We start from the raw sequence: 21,156 nt of genomic DNA on the forward strand, positions 1-21,156 counted from the left end.
AGGGGATGCCATTACAAACATCTCATGCATGAGCCTTAGATCAATCAACAAAACACGTGCCCTCAAAGCCAAGAGGGAGCCAGAGTATCTACTGAGAGGGGATGATGTTTTTAACGTCTCATGCATGAGTTCTAGATTAATCAACAAAACAGGTGCCCTCAATGCCAAGAGGGAGCATCTACTTTGGACTAGAGTGGGTTCTTTTTCATTTTCCACTCGTTTAAAATCCACGTATCTGTTTTTTCAATATCTATTCTATGAATACTTGGGGATGCGGGTGGCTCTTTATCTTTTTAGTTCTCAACTCCAAACATAATTAGCTGGAAACATTTTAATATTACTTCTTTTTATTGAAATTGATGTGTAATAGAAGCGATTTTAGAACTTGATATCTTTGCCATTCGAACTCCGAATCAAGTGATTCTTGAGTCCATCTTTGTTATTTTTTTGTTGTCTTTCTAACGGTGGGCAACTCATTTTTACATACCACATAAATTATGTGCATTACATGACACTGTCTGAAATGTCCATATCTTTATTTGCAACTATAGCAAGATAAATCTTTACCCAAAAATAATAATAATAATAATAAATAAATAAACCATACCAGGATAATATTAAAGGATGCCCAAAATTCGAAAAAAACAGAGGTGGTTTGTGAACAAAAAAAGGTTAAATTGTGAATAAGCACAAGCAGAAGGTTTCTAAGAAGGAAAATATATTATAGCAGTTCCTACAAGAAATAGCAGTTCCTACAAGAAATGTCATTTATACACCCAACAGTTTCTTAAGAAAAACAAAACTCATCATTAGAACCCATAGAAACTGGCATCAACAAAATAAGAAAGTAACTTTTTTGTTTTCTTTTTACTAGACACTTACTTCAATCCCTTCAACTGTTTCTCTTAAACTCAATTATTTTTGGAAGCATCATTGAAAAGTATAGAAGATTTTCTCAAAAGGATGTGGAATAACCTAAAAACTGATTACATCTAAATACCATCAAGATTTCGTGATCAGGACCAACTATGAGTCAGCATCCCAAACCCGTATCCTAATTATCAGCTTCTAAAGAATTTCAACTGTCTCAGGTTCCAGCTTCAATTTTTGCATCATCACATAGAGGGCTGCCATTTGGAACTCCTTTTGATAGAGAAAGACTCGGGTCTGTGGAAGGGGTGCTCCCGATAATGAACTGCCCAGAACTCATGAAAATTGAACAAGGCACGATCAATAATGTCTTGAGGAGACCATTGCTTACTGTTGAAACACCAATCATTTCTCCCTTTCCATAACTGCCACATGATAAAAGAAACCAAAATGAATAAATTGAAATAGAAAATAATACAATAAACACTTTCAGAGTGCAGAGAGAAAATAAAATGAATAAATTATGTTTTTTTATTTTATGTACATAAATATGAAAACTATAGATCTAGACAAAGAAGAGAAACAGGGGTAAATTAAGAAAAAATACATTAAAAGAATAAATTGGGCAAAGCAGTTGAGGAAACTTGGGATCCATTCCAGCAAAGCCAGCCTTCATGATTTAATAACAAATGATTAGAAGTCATTTCATGAATGCCATTCCAAGCACACCTTTATTCTTATCATCAAAAGATTATATCAACCAATTCTTGAAATTTTCTTCTCATAATTTTTCCTTTTACTCCTTCAACAGCTTTCTATAGCCACTCAATACCCTAAAAAATCATTCCCAAGTTTCTAACACTCTCAAGACACAGAAGTATTATGAGTGTAATCACCCCAAATTGGCAAATCCTTCCACAAATTACTCGTATGCATTTGGAAAGACCCTAATTAAAATAATGCAGAAATTGTAGTCAGGAAACTCCTCTTTCTTTTCTTTTTCTTTTTTACAAAAATAAATTTAAAAAAAAAAAAAACTCTTCTCTTTCTTTTTTTCTTTACAAAAAATGGGACTTACTTTTCCCTGTAGAGAAACATTTATTGCAAAAATAACAATGTAAAACTAATGTGGAAGTCTAAAACTGTAGTTTTACCTTCACAATCGATTTGAGGTCACATCCAATTGGTTCCATAAATTTCAAGTCAATACTAATATGCCAAATTTGTGCACACGAAGAGCAGGAATGAACTTTAAGATCCAGTACAGATATACATACAAAACCAAAGTTGAGCATCATGCTCCAAATATTTTGACAAACAGAATGTGTAGTGACTAGTACCAGAAATATGCATGACAATTATAATTTGCAAGAACAAATAGTTGTGAATTATGACAATATAGCCCTGCCAAGTTCTATACCTAACAAAACATTCATTAAAAAAAGTGCCAATTTCAGAGAATTACTATAATGTTATAAAATACACTTAAGAAAGACATCGGACTAGATATGAAAAATATATATATATATGGATGGCAGGGTTGAAAGTTCCGGATATGGTTTCCTTATCCCAACCCCATCCTAGAAGAGAGAAACCACTCCTTAAACCTGTCTTCTTCTTTTTCAATATAAAAAAAACAGCACATCCAGATTTGAACAATCTGCACAAGCAGACGTGGTTTTTCAAGGAAGCATTTTTTTGGGTTCACCCAATCCGAAGAAGACAGGATGACTATCTAAGTGGTTCAACTGGAGAAGTTAAAGAGTTGTCAAACTAAAGTGAGAAAATTACTATATATTTAATTAGGAGGAATCATGCAATTCAATGAGTTATACATAAGAAGTTAGTATCCAAATGATAAATCATTTTGGATGTCCTCCTTTAGTACCTATATTAGTACCCAAATTCAATAACAGCGGCATCTCTCTGGATCAGAGTCAGTGACTGTGTGTGTGTGTGTGTTGAGAGAGATAGAAAACCATCATAAGAGTTAATTAATTCATAAAATATACCACAAACAATAAGTTTTCTACTTGAGCAAACAAAAATGAAAGCACAAAACAAGGAACAGAAAATTACATACTCAACAAAAAATGACTTAGTATAACAGGACACCAGTTAAGTGCTCGGCACTGAAAGTCGAATGCAAATAATATTATTCTTCAGCACATAAACAGAATAATGAGCAATGTCATGGGGACCAGAAAACTTCTCCACATGCTCCGTAAAAATAATTCAAACAAGACAATCTGGGTCTCTAACCAGCATCTTCATAATTCATGAACAGCAAATCGTTTTCCATACTCCCTTATGTACCGAATTTATAGCATCTATTTCCATATACAATATGTTTGGGGACAAATTACTGCACCAGTTACCTCCAGGGACTAATTTTCAGTACATATGAATTTACCCTAGTTTATGTTGTAAGTCAATTCATATAACATAAATAGAAGAAGATAATAGTATATCAGAGATATATTTCAACAGAGAAAAGAGAAGAAAAGAGGATGGAGAAAAACATAAGATATTGAAGAGTGTGGATAGGTTAGAGATATTTAAGAGAGTAGATAGGTTAAGGTACATATTTGAGAAATCAGAGAAATGTACAAAAGAGAAGACCCTAAAGAGGTAAGGGAGAGTGATAGGGAGGAGAAGGGAGTAAGAACAAAAGAAGCGAAGATAAGTTAGAAAAAGAAGAAGAGGAGGAGGAGTCTCTCCTTACACATGCATGAATGCCTCCGTGGGCATACATCCGGACGTATCTCATGCCTGCCTAGGGAACTCCAGAAGCTTGATGCTCCACAGTGGAGTGACCTCTAGGATCAAGAAAATCCATCCCATCAAACTTGGACTTAAGAAGAAAGTTCAAACATCAATGTTCAACGAAAACAACTGATAATAAGTTCCAATATCTTCTATGACTCAAAAAACTAACAAATTTGATAGTGGAAATATCACACGTCAATTAAAACAATATATAGATTATCTCCTTGTGCTTTCTAAATCACATGATTTTTGCACCATGGCTTTAAGACTTCAGAAACAGGAAAGGGAGACCTGTACTCCTAAACATGCAGCCATCGACCCCACCAAATATTCAGCAGAAAATGAAAGAGTACTTGTCTACGAACTCTTCTATTCATGTAAAAATATTTGGTAGAGCCGTCTGGGGATCTTCTGCAGCTTTACAGGTTTTTCAATAAAATAAGTGTCTGATTTTCCTAAGGAGGAGGAACAAATATTGGAGGAGTTTCACTTTCAGCCGGCCAAGGCAACTTTTGTTATAAGTTGAATTTCAATGTGAATCAGTGGGAATCTGTGGAATGCTTTGTGCAGTGTTTGTGGGTTATAATCATGACTTCTCTCTTTCAACTAGAGTTAAGGATGGTTGGTTAAGTTGATGTCAACTAACTAAACTTAGAGGAGGTTTGTTGGTGCTTAACAAGAATCAACCCACTCAACTAAAGCCTGATCAAATGCTACTCATCACTCTAAATTGATGCATACCATTGTCTAGTGAGCTACAAAGCTAAACAATTCAAATTCCAACATGGCACTTGAATAAAAAGACCTAGAACTTGTTCTCCTCCTCCTCAAAGAACAACAGCAGATGGAGAATCCCCAACTCGAATTCGTCTGAGTCAAATAGAAAGTGAACTTTCTTATGGAGCAGACACGGTGATTAAATAAAGTAAATTATAGAGAGCTCGAAAAAAGATAATTGTCTATCACTAATGATTCTGTTTTCAAATTGTAAGAATTACTACAATGTTACAGAATACACTTAAGTCTTAAGAAATACATCAGACTAGTTATGAAAGTCCCCCTTGAGTACCTATATTAGTACCCAAATTAAATAACAGTGGCATCTCTCTGGATCAGATTCAGTGACTGTGTGTGTATACTGTATATAGAGAGAGAAAGAGAAAACCATCTTATAATTTAACTAAGTAGCAGAAAACCATCTTATGAGTTAACTAAGTAGCATACGAAATATACTAAAAACAATAAGTTTTATACTTGAACAAACATGAATGAAAGCACAAAACATGGAACTGAAAATTACATGCTCAATAAAAATTGAACTTAATGTAACAAAACTCCAGTGAAGTGCTACGAAGTGAAAGTCGAATGCAAATAATATTATTCTTCAGCACCTAAATAATACAATGAGCAGTGTCATGAGGACCAGAAAACTAACCACCAGAGGAACCAAGCAACCAACCACGAGAGGAACCAAAGCAGATGGTATCCTCTGATGAGAGGAGGTCCCCTCCTTCACATGGAAGACAAAGATCACTCTTCTTGATCTTCGTCCTCAATACTAATTTCTTCCCTTCAAAACTCAACAAGTCATAGTAATCATCATTAGTAGTAGTACCATTGTCGTCCTTTGGTTCCACCTCCCGCTCTTGCTCCTCCATTGTAGCAGTGGTAAGCTTGACAAGGGACACCTCTTTTTTGCCCTCAGCAACCAAGAAGCCAGCAGGTACCATAAAAAACAGTGGATATGGCTGCATTACATAAATATCACGAGAAGTTCTAATTACCTTCAGAACACACACACACCCTGTTGGTTGGTTACAAAACAACCCTGTTGAGTAAAATCCACTTCAAAACCATCATCACAAAACTTACTAATACTCAATTAATTTCCAACTGAACCCTCTATTGGGAAACGTGCAAGTTTTTAAAACTTTTGAGGGATTTGCAATCATGGATATTGATTCATCACATAGAGACAAGTTTTATGCAAAGATAAATAAAAGATGATGTATAATTCAATAAACAGATTGAATACTTACATCAAAGGTCTGAGTAAACCTTTTGAACTTTCCTCTAAAGTGAATGTTCTCACTTATTGTAGATCCCTTTAGCAAGATCCTTTCTCCTTCTTCTTGATTATTATCTTCCCTTTAGGAATCACCAATACGCCTTGATGAATGACCTTGGAATCTAGGCTTGTGGTGGCCTCCTTTAGAAGAGAAAACAAAACCCTAAAATCTAGAGAGAGAAAGTGTATTCTTTTTTCTTGTTCTAAAAGTCACCCCTAAAATATACATGAACTCATGTATATATAGGCAAAATAAAAATAAGAATAAGGAAACAATAAATCATTCTCCATCTCTAATTCAACTTTCTCAATTCTAACATGACTCCAATATCAACTTGGGCTATTGGTGAGAATCCTTTTGGGCTTACTATTTTCTTGGCTCCTATAAATTAATAATTGGTCCGGTCCATTAAACCATGGACGCAATTCAATTAATTTATAAATTAATTTCTACTCCACTAAAAGAAATTAATTGCACTCCAATTAAATAGTAAATAACCTCTAAGTCAATGTTGCACTTTGACCCCTCTATGCTTAATTATTTATCGGATAATTAAAGCCATCAATCCGACAACATAATTAATATAATTATTTTTTTACCTTTGATTATTTCCGGCTCGATCACAAAAAAATATTTATTTGACAAAAAATAATAATAATTTATTAAATAAATATATATAGAAAACATTTGTCTAAAACATATGAAGGCCTTCGAATTTAATTTGTGATCAACCATAATCAAAACAAAATAAATACAAATAACACTGATGCAAATATTGAGAATATAGACCTCTAATTATTAATTACATAACTACCCAAAGTGTCGATCTAAGGATCTCGAGGTATCCGCCGAACAAATCAAAGTAATTATTAATTAATAAAAGAGTCTATACTTCTCTCATGCTTGTTAGTCAAAAGCCATGACTGTGATAGAGAGCAATTGCATACGACAGCTCTCGCAATATATCTCAATCTATCGTGGACTCGGTTTAAGTCTTAACTAATTAAATGTCCATCCATAATTACCGACTTTAAACCATTTGTGATTACTAATTTATAACATAGTATTAATTGCCATTACATACATATAAATATATTTTGTAATCAAGTGGACACAATCAATTCCATAATGAATCGAAAAATAATACATTCCATTCACCAATTGTATAATGCTTTAATAATAATATCTAGATAAAAAACCATGACTTTTACAATCCAAAATTAGAATTTACTATGCTAGGGCACACATATCCTAACACCCTCAACACATGAACATTTTTCAACTCACCAACACCTGGAAATTTGATTTCACCTTTGCCATCTATTCTATATTGACTGCCATCACCAAAATTAACATAGACCATAACCATCATCATATTCCTCAAACCTTGTAAACAATGTTCTATCATTTGTCGCATGGATAGAGGAACCACTATCAAAATGCCAGCAATTACTATCAAAAGACGAGCAACTTATATCACCAAATGCTAGTGTACATCATCTAGCATTTTAGACAAATTACTATCAAAAGACGAGCAACTTATATCACCAAATGCTAGTGTACATCATCTAGCATTTTAGACTATCTTTCTTGACGAGGTTAGTGTAGGAATAACCTGTTCGTATGGCGGTCCATGAAGGGTCTCCAATCGTGCAGAAAGCAAGTTGGCGACTCTGCTGGTAGCCTTGAATGCTCATTGATGATGACAAGGATTTGATTCCATCAGGAGTCAGACCACCACTACCAGAGGCTTTCAAGAATCTCGCAGCCAGATTCAGACAATAGCCTTCTCGGCCATAGTTTCAGCTGCGTAGGTGATTGTGGTGGCCATAGCGTCCGATTGACAAAAGCAGCAGCCATCCCTCCGGTGGCTCCGTTGTCCGAACCCTAGCACCGATCTATGTTTATCGCTCTTCTGAGGCCCAGGGCCTGGTCTAATGGGCTTGCTTTAATGAAAGCAAACTTGAGATCAAGAAAATAAACTCATCAGTTCTCTTCGGGAATCGTGACTTCTCTCCCATCCAGTATCAGCATTCAAATCCGTTTTTTCTTTTCAAATCGTTTACAGAGATGAAGGGGGAGGGGAGAACAAACATGCTCTTACAAATATATTTAAAATTTATTAGAAAAAATAAAAATAGATGAGTGTTCAATTTTTATTTGGAAATATATATATATATATATAATCAGCCAAGGAGTGTTTTTCACACCTTAGGAGTGTTGTCCTTTTTTGCCATATCACAAAATGATTTTTTTAAAAATAAAGTATAAATGGTCCCCATAAGGGTAATTTAGACAAAGTCTATCTAAAATCTATCAAGTTGAAATTATTTGCACAAATTGATATTGTATGAGTGTTTGCCACACAAAGAGTGTGATATATGCATTTTACACTCATATTTTCTCTTTTGAGTTCATTGTTATTTTCAAACACATAATTGGTATGGAAAGAAATAACGTGGCTTATTTTCATTTGATTTTAAGACATATTTTTGAGTTTTTTTTTTTTTCATCCCGGGCATGGTATTGGTTCGAATCCTACTAAGTGCAAACATTTTCATTGAAGAGTGGTGTGTGAGTATCAACTAGGAAAATAAAAAAATAATAATAAAAAAGTCCCTGTAAAAACCTAGTTACTGTAGTACATAATTTTTAGACCAAGGGTCTTATGGCCCAAGGATTCGGATCCTCTCTTGATGCATCATCTCCAAATCCAAAGGTTAATATTAAGACACATCATTTGAAACCACTTACTTACATGATTTTTGTCCCCTACACTATACCCTTTTTGTACCAACGTTATCGACAGACCTTTGCAACCTAGACCATATCGTGCTCCCTCACTCGTGACGTTTCCCCTCTCTCACTAGGTTACTAACAAACAATTGTGGAGATCATTAGCCCGAATACCACTAAATCATCGTCGGTTATGGGTTTTAGTGGTGGTGGGGTGAGATGATGACGGTGGTTGTGGGGTGAGATAGCGTGGTGAAGCTATAGATTGTAATGGTGGTCAGGGACGAGGGCACATTGAAGTCAATGGGGGCAAAATTGCCCCCACTGATTTTTTTTTTCTTTTTTTCTTTTTTAATATTGTTATATAGCGCTAAGTTTTCTTATTTTCAATTATATACCTATAAAATTTTCACTTTGCCCCCCCCTAAAATTACAAAAAAAATTACAATAAATTCACTTTTGCCCCCCTCCATCCCACAACTTACTGGATCCGTCCCTGGTGGTGGTTCATTTGCCGGAGTGAAATAGCTGCTAGTGGTTGTGGCCGGTTATGGAGATGGTGGTGGCGCCGCCAATTCTGTTGGATTTTGTTGGGAAAATGTAGTGGTTGATTCCTTGGAAACAATTTGTAGAGACAGCGGCGACGATGGCCCACGGCAGCGGCGATCTTTCTATAGATGGTGAAAGAGTGAAGTAGACAGAGAGAGTGATTGATACGCTAGAAACTAGGCCTGATCACGGTTCGGATCGTTTCGGTTTGGGGATAAAGATCAAGCCGAATCGGTCTCCACGGATTGGCAAAAATTGAAACCGAACCGATCTGTGGGAGCCTTCAATCCGAACCAAATCGATCCGTGAAGTAACGAATCGGATCGGTTCGGTTTATGCGGATTGGACTGTGTCAATCTTGTTCATTTTTTTTAAAAAAAAAATATGAATACAAAATCAATAAGAGTCCATGGCAGCAAGGAAACCCTAAATGAAAAAAAAAAAAAAACACAAAGAATCAAAATTTCAGAAAAAGCAAAACACTTACTCAATCCGAGATAGAGTTTCATATGGGTCTATTTTCCAATGAAAAACTTTAACTTTACATCTTGGGAAGGGTTAGGGCAATGGATTCCCTATCTTGACAAAGGAAAATAAATTGAAGGTCTACTAGCACTGGCCTGAATCGCACTCCAGCGATCTGAGAGATCGGCGGTGTTCACCGAACAAATACGAGAACCTTCCGTGATGGCGTACACAGTGGAACCCAAAGCCACACAGTTACAGTTCAGCCACGGGATGGCCGTCGGTGGTGTCGTCTTCCAGAATAAGAAGATCCATCACTGTGTTATGGTGATTAACAGAAAATATTGATGTTATTTACAAAAAATGTTCAGAGAAGAGGAGAATAAGAAGATCCATACAAAAAATTTTGTGAACTCACCAGAAAAGAGGTAGATCCACTCGAAGAGGTCGCCGTTGCTTCAAATCTGGTGAACAATGGATTGAGAGGCGAGAGATTGTGAGGTGAAGAGTGAACAAAAACGGAGGTGAAGAGTGAAGATTGTAACAACGACAAAGATAACTAGAGTCTAGAGAAGAGGGGGAAGAGAGAAGAGGCGAGAGAGGCGCGGCTGTGATGACTAATAAGATGCCAGATGAGAGTAATGACTTATTTGGGACCTAGGGTTAGAATAATGAATTAAAAAAGAAAAGAAAAAAGAAATACGGTAATAAGTATACTTATATTCAATATTGTGTGTGTGTGTATATATATATATATAATATATTATTCACGGTTCGGTTAGGATTGACTAACGGTTCGGATTGGCAACGATTCGGTTCGAATCGGTTAACGGTTCGGATCGGTTTTTTCAGGGGCCAATCCGTTAACCGAACCACGAATACCGGATTGAAAATTTTCCAAACCATCACCGAACCATGAGATCTGAAAACTGAACCGAACCACACGGATCAGATTGGTTCGGACTGGATTGACGAATTAATGGATTATTTGCTCACCCCTACTAGAAACGATCTGCAGAGACGGCAAATGCTACTTTCATCCACAACAACAGCAACGACGGTCCGTGACGGCGGACGGAGAGTGATAGAGAGATGGAAGCATTATGCTAACGGATAGGGAGGTTGAAAAGGTCTGTTGTTAACGTCCGTTTGGTCCCAAAACATGTAGTGTAAGTAAGGGGTCTTAAATGACGTATCTTAATATTAATCTTTAGTTTCAGTTTGGAGAGATGCATTACGAGAAGATCCTTATAATGTGGTCCAATGGTATCTCCTCTATCTTTCAAAATGAATGGTGAGGGTTTGAATCTCCAAAGGAGCAAAGTGGGTGTATGAGTGATATGTGTGTGAATTTCTTACCAATGACAAAAAAAAAATTAATTAATTAATTAAATTAAATACAAAATATATATATAATTCATAATTTTTAGGATAAATTATACCGATCTCCCTTGATTTGGGCAAATTATATATGAGTAAAGCGTTTCAACGACATCCCTTAGAGCATCTCCAATACAAAATGCTATATTTACATGTCAAATCTATATTTTGAGAGGAGCTATAGTGTCAAAATGTTATATTTTTGCAATTCAGCTCCAATGGTGCATTTCATCCAAAATGCTATTTTTTGACACAACAACCATTCTATGTTTTGAGAGCTCATTGGTGTGCCTTATTTTCATTTTAGCAACTTTTGACAATCTCAAAATATGAGAGGTCTTTTAAGAATGCATTTTCATCCACTTGTTATATTTTGAGTTTGAGAGGCCATTTGAGAGTTGCTACATTTGAGAATACATTTGAGAATCTCAAATATTAGAGGCCTTTTGAGAGGCCACATCTACATTTTGAGTTTGAGAGCCCATTTGAGGGCCATTGAAGATGCTCTTATAGTTTAAAAAATAACTAAGTTGCCACTTCATTGTGTTTAAAGACCTCAATAACATTATATTTTTGACAAAAAAAAAAAATGACAAAAATACCATGAAATGCAAAGTATCATTTTTCATACCAATTTTATGTTCTTAAATTTTACACACACACACATATATTTGTTAATGATATTTAATTAGGTTTCTTTTTTTCAAAAATTAAATAAATAAATTAGGTACTGTGTTTACAGGATAGGGAAAAAAAAAATAAAAGGGTAATATAGTCTTTTAGTTTGACATATTTTTTTATTATATTAAATTAGATAAGGGTATGAAAATCATTTAATACTGTTAGAGAGTTCAAAGTAATAAAAGGTCCAACACTATATTCGTGTATAATTTATCCAAACCTTTAGAAAGGCCAGTGTAATTTTTGCGTACGTCAAATTTTACATATGTTTGGAGCAGGTTGAGTGCGTCAAATTTTACATATGTTTGAAGCAGCAAGACCTGCTCTAAGTTAAATGCAAAAACAGGATAGATCAGTGGATTTCCAAAAACTTCCATAGTGTTGCTTAACAGATAACGCAACACACTAATGTAATACTCAATGAGACTTCTCTCTGTTTCGTTCTAATTTCCCATTCAATCATTCCTTCAACACAAGTCAAATAAACAATCTGTCTTGCTTCAGTACCACCTTTTTTCAATAAACAGTATTTGATTCTATTTAAACAGGAATATTCTGGTTTGCTATAAGACTAAATGTGATTCACTTGACACGGAAACAGAACAAGAACATAAAAGAGAAAAACATAGGTCACAAAATGTTTACCTCTATTATAAGATCCGCATAACTTCTTTAGAAGCCTGAAGAACAGTTTAAATAAAATAAAATAAAATAAAAACCTTTTCATTCAATTATACAATACTCCAGTTTGTTACCAAGAATTTAGACTAAAAATGGTACATAACAAAAAGATAACACGAGATCAGAATCCTCTACAGTCATTTCACTCGGCTAGGCTCTGCTTCAAGGAAGTAGTTGGTACATATCACTAGCAACTCCAAAATGCCGCTGCTTGGCAACTTTTGTAGACAGAAAACCCAAATCGCTAACGATCAATAAATGATTTGTTCATAAGATCAACAGCTGAATCCATGAACTGCACACGAGTAACAATTGGCAATCAAGTTCAGGACGGGTGCTACGCACATGTTTGCACTCACATTTGTATGCATGGGATCAATACCTGATCTATAATCATAAATTTTACTAGGGTATAAAAGCAACAGTAAAACATGCAAAGTAAAATCATTGGCACAACTATGTCAATTGCTAGACCCACTTACGAAAGAAAAGAGGTCAAAGAACCATCAATCTATAGGACACGTCATGGTTCCAATGACTTGGCTGTCCTTACCTTACTCATATAGTCATACTTGAGTTACTTGACTACCGAGTTTCACATTTCATTAAGCAAAAGCCTCTAAAATTGACAGAAAATAATGCAATAAACACATTCAGGGTGCATAGAGAAAACGAATCATTTTAACAACCATCTACTCTAAAATCTTAATCTGTTAAAGAGGGTGCAACTTAAATATTTAAATCATTCAACACGCCCCCTCACATGTGGCCTACTTTTTGGTATAACACGTGTTTCAATTTTAATTATCACGGTGAGATTTGAACTCGAGACCATGCAACGTTAACAATTATCTACTCTAACAACTTAAGTTGTTAGTAGGGGTAACAATTCGTATTCGCTCGTGTCATGTTGACCTAAGGTTATCATACTAAATTGCTCAATCCGAACACGACCCATTTAATAATCGTGTCAGGAACCTTCAACGCTAATCCAACCTATTTATTGAACGAGTTACACGTGTAACCTGAATGACCTATTTACTAAAATAAAATATTATATTATTTAAATTATAAATAATACTCAATCAAACAATTAATACTAGAAAAATATAAGTTTCAATCCAACCAAATTACTAAATAATCTCTAGTTTACAAAAAAATAAATTATAAGTCATAAGTTTAGATAATTATTTTGGAACTTAAGTAGAAATTTGTTTATAACACGTATACTTAAACGGGTTGAACCCCTCGACCCAAACACGACACGATTAATTAAACGAGTTAATCGTGTCGATCCGTTTAAGATCAACCCAAACCCACTTAACTTGAGTCATGTTGGCAGGTCGTGTCAAACTTTGCCACCCCTAGTTGTTAGAGAGGATGCAACATAAATATTTCAATCCTTCAACAGGGAAATTAAGGAAAAAGACATGAAAGAATAAATTCGCCAAAGCGGCTGAGGAAACTTGGGAATTTGGGATCTGTTGGCCAACAAAGCCTGCCTTCATGGGCAAATCCTTCTAGCTTGAAAGCGGGAGCAATTAGAAATTACTTTTTTCGAAAAGTGAAAATCAGGCTAGGGTGCATATTAAATAGATGTTAAACATGATTTAGTAACAAATGATGAGAAGTCATTTCATGAATGCCATTCCAAGTCCAAGCACAATCTTATTCTTATCTTGAAAGACTTATTAGCCAACTCTTGAAATTTTCTTCTTATACTTTTTCTTTTTACCCCTTCAACAGCTTTCTATAAGCTAGCCAATCAATAATTTCAAATACCATTCCCAAGTTTGTAACACTCAAGCCACAAAAACGAGAGAAGTATTATGAGTTGACAATCACCCTAAATTGGCAAATCCTTCCACAAACTACCCGTAGGTATTTGGAAAGACCCCAATTAAAATAATGCAGCAGTTGTAGTCAGTAAACTCTTCTCTTTCTTTCTTTCTTTTTTTGTTTTTTTTTTTTTAGTTTTTTTATTTTTATAATTTGTTTTTTATAAAAAGAATCTCACGCTAATCCCAATGATGGAGTCTTATTCAGTCGAGATGGTCAGTCCTGGTGTCTCCTTTTGTCAATTAATATGTTACATGAAGTCGCTTACATGTATCGGGTGCAGGTCTGTCTAATTGTCAAACTCAGACCTCCCTAGATCCCAAATCTTAGGATACATTGACTTGGCATGAAAACTTGGAGACGGGAATGTGAACATGTTTTACAAATTTAAATATATAATATGCTATATAATAATATAATTAATTATGCTATTATTATTCAAAATATATTCAATTATACTTAAAATTAAATAGAATATGGTGACAAAAGAGGGTTTCGTCTATCTCAGATGTAGCAAATTTGCAATCAAATTTAAGTTTTTCTTTTTTCTCCAATTAATCAAATCTATATTATCTAGATGTCGAATTCAAGTATGCTCCCGCCATTCCGGGGTCTGGGGAGTACATTGCCTTACCTCCGCATGCGAAGAGACTGTTTCCTTGGTAAGATATTAATTACCATATTCAAAACTTCTCCAATCTTGCTAATACTTTTATTTAATGAAATAACAACAATTTATGAAAAGATAGTAGGTTTGTTCATTTGTAGGACTTGATGCTCTTATATCTTTAAAAGTAGGACTTCTTTGTAACTTAATCTTATTTATATTTAACACCACGGTTTAGGTGGTTGAACTAGATGGTCAAACAAGTGAACAAGAAAATATATCAGTTTCAAGTCGAACACCTGCTCAACATAAGAAACCTTGCCCTGAAACCACAGGATGAGCCTCAGGAAATCTATTAAAACTTAAAAGGTATTATGATTGTATTTCTAATTATACACAAATTTTAAAAAATCAAATTAATTATCTAACCTAATAATTATAAGATTGAACAAGAACTGGCACTTACAAAAATGCACAAGGTTTAAAGCACCCCAAGATCAAATACACATCTATATACAAAGATCTGCATGGTAAGTATATACATCAAAAACATCTACGCAAGTATTAAATATGCAAGTGTATGGCATATAAATTCATAATTAAAAATGACATTCAGGATAAAGAGCGAAATGAGGTAATTTGGCTATTTGAACTTTGACTTCCTGCATCCACAGTCATAGATATTTTTTAAAAATTTAAGATCACTTGCTGGGGCATTGGATTAAGATGATTATTTTTATTGTAGTTGATCTTAAATTAAACTTTTAAAACTCCCAACAGAAAAAGAGCAAAACCAGGTAACTAAAGATTCTTAATTTAAAAATGAAATTTCAGTTCTACTCTCAAGTAATGAATATATCTCAAGTAGTACTAAAAGGTATACACAGTAAAAGGGTGACCCTAAGGGCATAAAAACACAAGAGACATTTCTCAGTAGTAGTTGACTCTGGTTGTCAAAGATTTATACTTTGGTTTTGTGGGATTCGAGATTGATAAAAGATTAGCTTTCAATCAAACAATGCAAGGATAAGAAGGAGCAACACCTAGTATGAATATACATGAAAAAATATTGGTTATTGTTTAAAAAATCACAAAAAATGGGACTTAGTTTTCTTGTAGCAAATGATTTATTGCAAAAATAACAATGTAAAATTAATGTGAAAGCCTAAAAATGTAGTTTTACCTTCCCAATCGATTTGAGTTCTCGTCCAACCGGTTCCATAAACTTCAAGTCAATATAAATGGGCCACACCTGTGCATATGAAGAGCAGGAATGAACTGTAAGATTCACAACAGAAGTACTTACAAAACCAGAGTTGAGCATCATGCTCCAAACATATTAACAAACAGAATGTGTAGCGATCGGTTCCATAAACTTCAAGTCAATATTAATGGGCCATACCTGTGCATATGAAGAACAGGAATTAACTGTAAGATCCACAACAGAAGTACATACAAAACCAGAGTTGAGCATCATGCTCCAAATATATTAACAAACAGAATGTGTAGCGACTAGTGCCAGAAATACGCACGGTATTTATAATTTGAAAAGAACAAATAGTTGTGAATTATGACAATTCAGGTCTGCCAAGTTCTATACCTAACATAACATTCATAAAAAAATATATATATAAATAAGTATTTTAGTTATAGTTTCAAATTTTAAGAATTACTATAATGTTACTCAACGAATACTCTTAAGGAAGGATATGAAAAAAAGATATTGGATGGCAGGGGTGAAGGTTCTGGAAACTTCCATATCTCAACCCCATCCTAAAAGGGAAAAACCACTCCTTAAACCAGTTTTTTTTTTTTTCAATATACAAATCGATTAAAAATAAGACAAGTTAACAGGAGTTGGGGCTACAAAGGCCAAAGCACAAAGTGGAAACACAGCAATGAGCAGGTACGTTGCAAAGAATAGTAGTGGCAGCTAATTGTATATCATGAAATTTGGCCTTCGATCATTTCGTGTAGACTTGAAAAGTTAAACCAATCTGATAGATCATTGAAAGATGAAAAATCAAAGGAGGAGGAGAAAGAATCATCAACGGCAGATATAGTGGAGCAGAATAAATAGTGAGAACCAAAGCATCTCAAACGAATGAAAAGAGAGTCAAGCCCAATTGACTTTGTACACCCACAGCAGTCTGCACCACTGTTTGAACATCCGATTTGAACAATCTGGACAAGCAGAAGTGGTTTTTCAAGGAAGTATTTTTCATTGTTCACACAATATGAAGAAGACAAATCGACTATATAAGCGGTTCAACTACCCAGCGTCGTCTGAGCTTTATAAATTGAGAGAAAGAGAAGTTACAAGGCTGTCAAACTAAAGTGAGAAAATTGTATATTTAAATAGGGATGATGCAATTCTGTGAGTTGTCGTGTGATCGTATCATTTTTAGAAGTGAGCATCCAATTGAAAAATCATTTTGGATGTCCTCCTTTGGTACCTATATAAGTACCCAAATTCAATAACAGTGGCATTGCTCTGGATCAGCCTTAGTGTGTGTGTGTGTATAGAGAGAGAGAGAGAGAACCATCTTATGAGTTAATTAAGTTTATGAAATAGAATTCATGAAATATACAAAAAACGATAATTTTTCTTCTTGAGCAACCAAGAATGAGAGCACAAAAAAAGGAACAGAAATTACATGCTCAACAAAAAGATGAATTTAATATAACAGAACACCGGTGAAGTGCTAGGCATTGAAAGTCAAATGCAAATAATATTATTCCTTGGCATATAACAATGAGCAATGTCATGGGAAACCGAAAACTACTCCACATGAATGAAAGCCTCAGTGGGCGTATCTAGTGCTTGCCAAGGTTGGGACCGCCTAGGGAGCTCCGCAACCTTGATGCTCAGAAGTGGAGAGAACTCTAGGATCACGAAAATCCATCACATCAAACTCGAACTTATGAAAAATGTTAAAACATCAATGTTCAACAAAAACAATTGCTAATAACCTCCAATATGTACTAAAAAACTTACAAATTTGATAACTGGAATATCACACGTCAATTAAAACAATATATAGATTATCTTACTGTGTTTTCTAAAAACATGTGATTTTTGCAACATGGTTTTAAGACTTCAAAAACAAAAAATGTTGGTACGGCCATCAATTAGTAGCTAACCTAACCAACACCCTAATACATCTTTGCTATTATGTAAAATTGTAAGAATATATTCTCCCGATAACCGTAGGAATAAATTACAAGCAGAAAAATGTTACCAACAAAGTGATTGGGGTAAACATCAATGCATAATAATATAAATGACACTGATAAAATGCCGCAACATCAAATATATATGTATATATAGTTAAATAGATATAGTATTAATTGGTTGACATAGCATCACATGGAGAATGAGTTATTTCTGTTCTATGATTCTATCACCAGATAAATAAGCAGAAATTTCAGAAATAGTTGGTCTCATTTAAGACAACAATCCTCAATCTGTTCAATAGTTTCAAATACAAGAAAATGGAAAGAGCCCATCACTTATTCTTCATATAACTATTAACAAATAACAAACAAAATACTGAAATATATCAAATTCTATTTTCTAATGGTACAAACAGAAAAAACACCTTTAAACCAAGCAATTTAATGGGAGGAGTCTGTCCTGGTACAATGCAATCCGGCCCTGCTGCTTCCACTATGGCTTCACTTCCAAACCCATTTTCAATTGGATTGGGGTGCTGCAGGATTACCATCCAAAACCCATTAAGTGAAAAAAAATTAAAAAATTAAGAGCCATAATTCTATATATACACAATAATACATGTATATATAGAGAGAATCGACATATCATCCAAAACCCAGAACATAGAAGCCATAAATTTACAAACTCTTATATGTATGCATATATATATATATATATATATATATAGAGAGAGAGAGAGAGAGTACCCTCATGACAGATAAGGCGTAATTGGAATAAGGGTTTTGAGAGAGACGAAGAACAGGGGAGTGGTGAATTTTGGGAATGGGTTTTCCGGAAGATGCCCTCCAGGGCACATCCTTTTGCAGCACGGCTCCTCCTCCTCTCTTGGACATGCGTGCGTATCCAAGAAAAGGGGTCGTGTTTCTGTAACTATATATATATATATGATGATATGTGAAAGTATATATGTATTACTATGATGAGAAGATGGTAATCTAACTGTGAATGAGTATATGAATATACTCTAGATTAGATAGATATGAAGAAAATGAATGGATTAAAGAGAGACTGGGGAAGATGCCAAGCTTGGCTGGACTTGCTTGGATAACCTCTAAAACTTGGCTGGGGATTTGCAATTTGTGTTTCAACAGTGCAGGCCTCATCTGTCCGACATATTATATATAAAAATATTACACAAATTATAACGAGTATATCCACACAAAAAATGACACTAGTTTTATTTTATTTTTATTTTTATTTTTTTTACTATCTTTATAGAGAAATGGTTAAATTTCTTTATTAAAAAAAAAAAAAAAGAGGTTAAATTTTGTGATTGATAATCATAGATGAAAAAAGATCATAGCTCCGTACCAAACACCACCGGTCCACGCCTAGGGATGGCAACGGGGCGGGTTTGAAGCGGGTTTCCCTAAATCCCACCCCGCCCCTTTTTATTTTTGTCAAGTTCATGCTCGCCCCGAGACCCGCGACGGGTTGAATTTTCATATCTAGCCCCACCCCATTAGGAAATACTGTGCCCCCGTGCCCGCCCAGCTAACAAATTTTTTTCTCCCACTTTTTGGAACTTAAACTCCTGCTATTTAAATGTGCAAAGCCTAGGAATGGCACAACATAAATAAAATTATGTATCCCAATAAAAATAAAAAAAAATAACATGCACATAAATAATTCAGAGAACATAATAAACAAAAATAAAAGTTTAATACAACCAAATCACAAGAAGTTCTAAGCTCCAACTTCCACCATAACCAAAACAAAAGCAAATTTAATACCAAGTTTACATCCCAAATTATGATTGTAAAAGATGAGTAATTGGGTAAGCCGCTAAAATAACTTATTAATATATATATATATATATATATTAAATATAGTTATATGCGGGGGGGACGGGCCCCTAGGATATGTATATTAAACCCTTACCCGCCCCGTGACCCTCGACGGGTACAAAATTTATATCCATATCCGCCCCAACGGTATAACAAGTGTTCCCATATTCGTTATTAACGGGGCGGGGCCCCGACGGGGCGGTAAAAATTGACATCCCTATCCACGCCTAACTCCACTGCCATACCATTGCAATTCTAGGAAATAGAAAGCAGCATATGCACATCACTTTAAAAAAAAAAAAAAAAAAAAAAAAAAGGGGAATTAACATGTTGATTAATAACTGATGTCACATATTAATTAAATCAATTAAATACTCTATATTTAACAAAATAATGAAAAAGAGTCATATTCGTTTTTTTTTTTTTTTTTTCATGTATATGGGACTCGGTCAACGTGAAGTGGCTACCGTGATCGATTGGAGACTTTCAGTCGAAGCCTGGTCCTTAGGCAGACCGATATCTTCAAATTTTTGGGCTAAATTGATATATGACATTAGTTATTTAGCACTATACGAATACCTTCTTTTGACGGTGAATGTGATGAGTGTGGTTTTTTTTTTTTTCCTTTTCATGTATGTAGGATTCGGTCAACGTGAAATGACTATACGTCGACCAGTTGAAGGCTTTCAATCAACATCCGATCCTTAAACAAATAAAGACGTACCCAAATATAGGTCAAGTATTATGCACCGTATGGGACAACAAGGCAAATTGGCTTCAGAAAATTTACTCACGCTAAAAGCACCATCTAAATTATTACAGTATCAGATATCACTTTTATTGTTGTATATTTTTCACTCAACTCTGCTCTATTTTTCAATAAAATGGAGGCAAATGATGAAATGGTGATTGGAAAAATAATATTAACAAATTTAAGCACCATTAGGCTTAGTTTGTTTTGACCTAAAATATATATATATATTTTTTATTTTTGAGTATTTTATAAAGGTTTAAGTAAGGTTGAGGTCGAACCGCATGTAAAATAATTTATCAAAAATTAATAAATAAATTATTTTTATTATTTTTTTTTATAAATATTTTACAATAATCAAACAACAAATATATATATATATATATATATATATAAAGAATTTTACATCCAAACAAATGAAGTCTTTCTCACCATTTGGTAAGTACAATAGTTGATGCCCGCACACAAGATTTAAGATTAGGCACATCAAAAGGTGCCCTGATTCTAAATATAAACTTAAAAATATATACCGCGATTAACCAATTGCATAACCTGAGTTTGTGACACCACATCAAAGTATATATACTTATTTTGAACTAGGAAAATGGATTCTTAAAATTTGTTTATATTGTTTTTATCAAGTAAAAAAGGTCATTACTTTTCAGTTACAGAGAGTGTGTGTGAGGGAAATAGACTGAAGAAAATTGGCACAGTTTAAACATTCTCTTGTATAA

At 34.4% G+C, this 21,156-nt stretch overlaps 2 protein-coding genes across 5 annotated transcripts; both read right to left on the reverse strand.

Annotated features, from left to right (window-relative positions):
* Nucleotides 1-701: 701 nt before the first annotated feature.
* Nucleotides 702-7,848, reverse strand: LOC132312994 (uncharacterized). Of its 3 annotated transcripts, none has more exons than XR_009483358.1 (3): nucleotides 5,679-7,848; nucleotides 5,075-5,387; nucleotides 702-1,295 (listed from the first exon to the last, which is right to left on the reverse strand). XR_009483358.1 is itself a non-coding variant. In XM_059811592.1 (3 exons), the coding sequence occupies exons 2-3, from the start codon at nucleotides 5,367-5,369 to the stop codon at nucleotides 1,276-1,278; spliced, it is 315 nt and encodes a 104-aa protein (XP_059667575.1). In that variant the 5' UTR covers nucleotides 5,370-5,387; nucleotides 7,324-7,848; the 3' UTR covers nucleotides 702-1,275. The 3 variants fall into 3 exon arrangements, 2 of the variants coding, with proteins under 2 accessions (XP_059667575.1, XP_059667574.1); XM_059811592.1 differs by having other exon boundaries at nucleotides 7,324-7,848; XM_059811591.1 differs by having other exon boundaries at nucleotides 5,075-5,848; nucleotides 7,324-7,848.
* A 4,299-nt stretch (nucleotides 7,849-12,147) lies between these two features.
* LOC132312996 (uncharacterized) lies at nucleotides 12,148-18,987 on the reverse strand. 2 transcript variants are annotated; one of them, XM_059811594.1, is made up of 4 exons: nucleotides 18,571-18,986; nucleotides 18,249-18,359; nucleotides 15,830-15,898; nucleotides 12,148-12,495 (listed from the first exon to the last, which is right to left on the reverse strand). In XM_059811594.1, the coding sequence occupies exons 1-4, from the start codon at nucleotides 18,715-18,717 to the stop codon at nucleotides 12,445-12,447; spliced, it is 378 nt and encodes a 125-aa protein (XP_059667577.1). In that variant the 5' UTR covers nucleotides 18,718-18,986; the 3' UTR covers nucleotides 12,148-12,444. The 2 variants fall into 2 exon arrangements, with proteins under 2 accessions (XP_059667577.1, XP_059667578.1); XM_059811595.1 differs by lacking the exon at nucleotides 12,148-12,495 and adding an exon at nucleotides 14,152-15,169 and having other exon boundaries at nucleotides 18,571-18,987.
* Nucleotides 18,988-21,156: the final 2,169 nt, after the last annotated feature.

This window comes from Cornus florida, unplaced genomic scaffold (assembly GCF_030987335.1).
Source record: "Cornus florida cultivar Cherokee Brave unplaced genomic scaffold, ASM3098733v1 CherokeeBrave_3.0.0_Hap2_Chr06, whole genome shotgun sequence".
NCBI classification, from domain to species: domain Eukaryota; kingdom Viridiplantae; phylum Streptophyta; class Magnoliopsida; order Cornales; family Cornaceae; genus Cornus; species Cornus florida.

Coding starts and splice junctions, on each gene's coding strand:
- LOC132312994 (XM_059811591.1), bottom strand. CDS start 5,393: ATGCAGCCATATCCACTGTTTTTTATGGTACCTGCTGGCTTCTTGGTT. Junction 1,296..5,074: donor GTTGCTTGGTTCCTCTGGTG/GTTAGTTTTCTG, acceptor ATCATGTGGCAG/TTATGGAAAGGGAGAAATGA.
- LOC132312996 (XM_059811594.1), bottom strand. CDS start 18,717: ATGTCCAAGAGAGGAGGAGGAGCCGTGCTGCAAAAGGATGTGCCCTGG. Junction 18,360..18,570: donor ACGCCTTATCTGTCATGAGG/GTACTCTCTCTC, acceptor GTAATCCTGCAG/CACCCCAATCCAATTGAAAA. Junction 15,899..18,248: donor TTAAATTGCTTGGTTTAAAG/GTGTTTTTTCTG, acceptor TCATATGCACAG/GTGTGGCCCATTTATATTGA.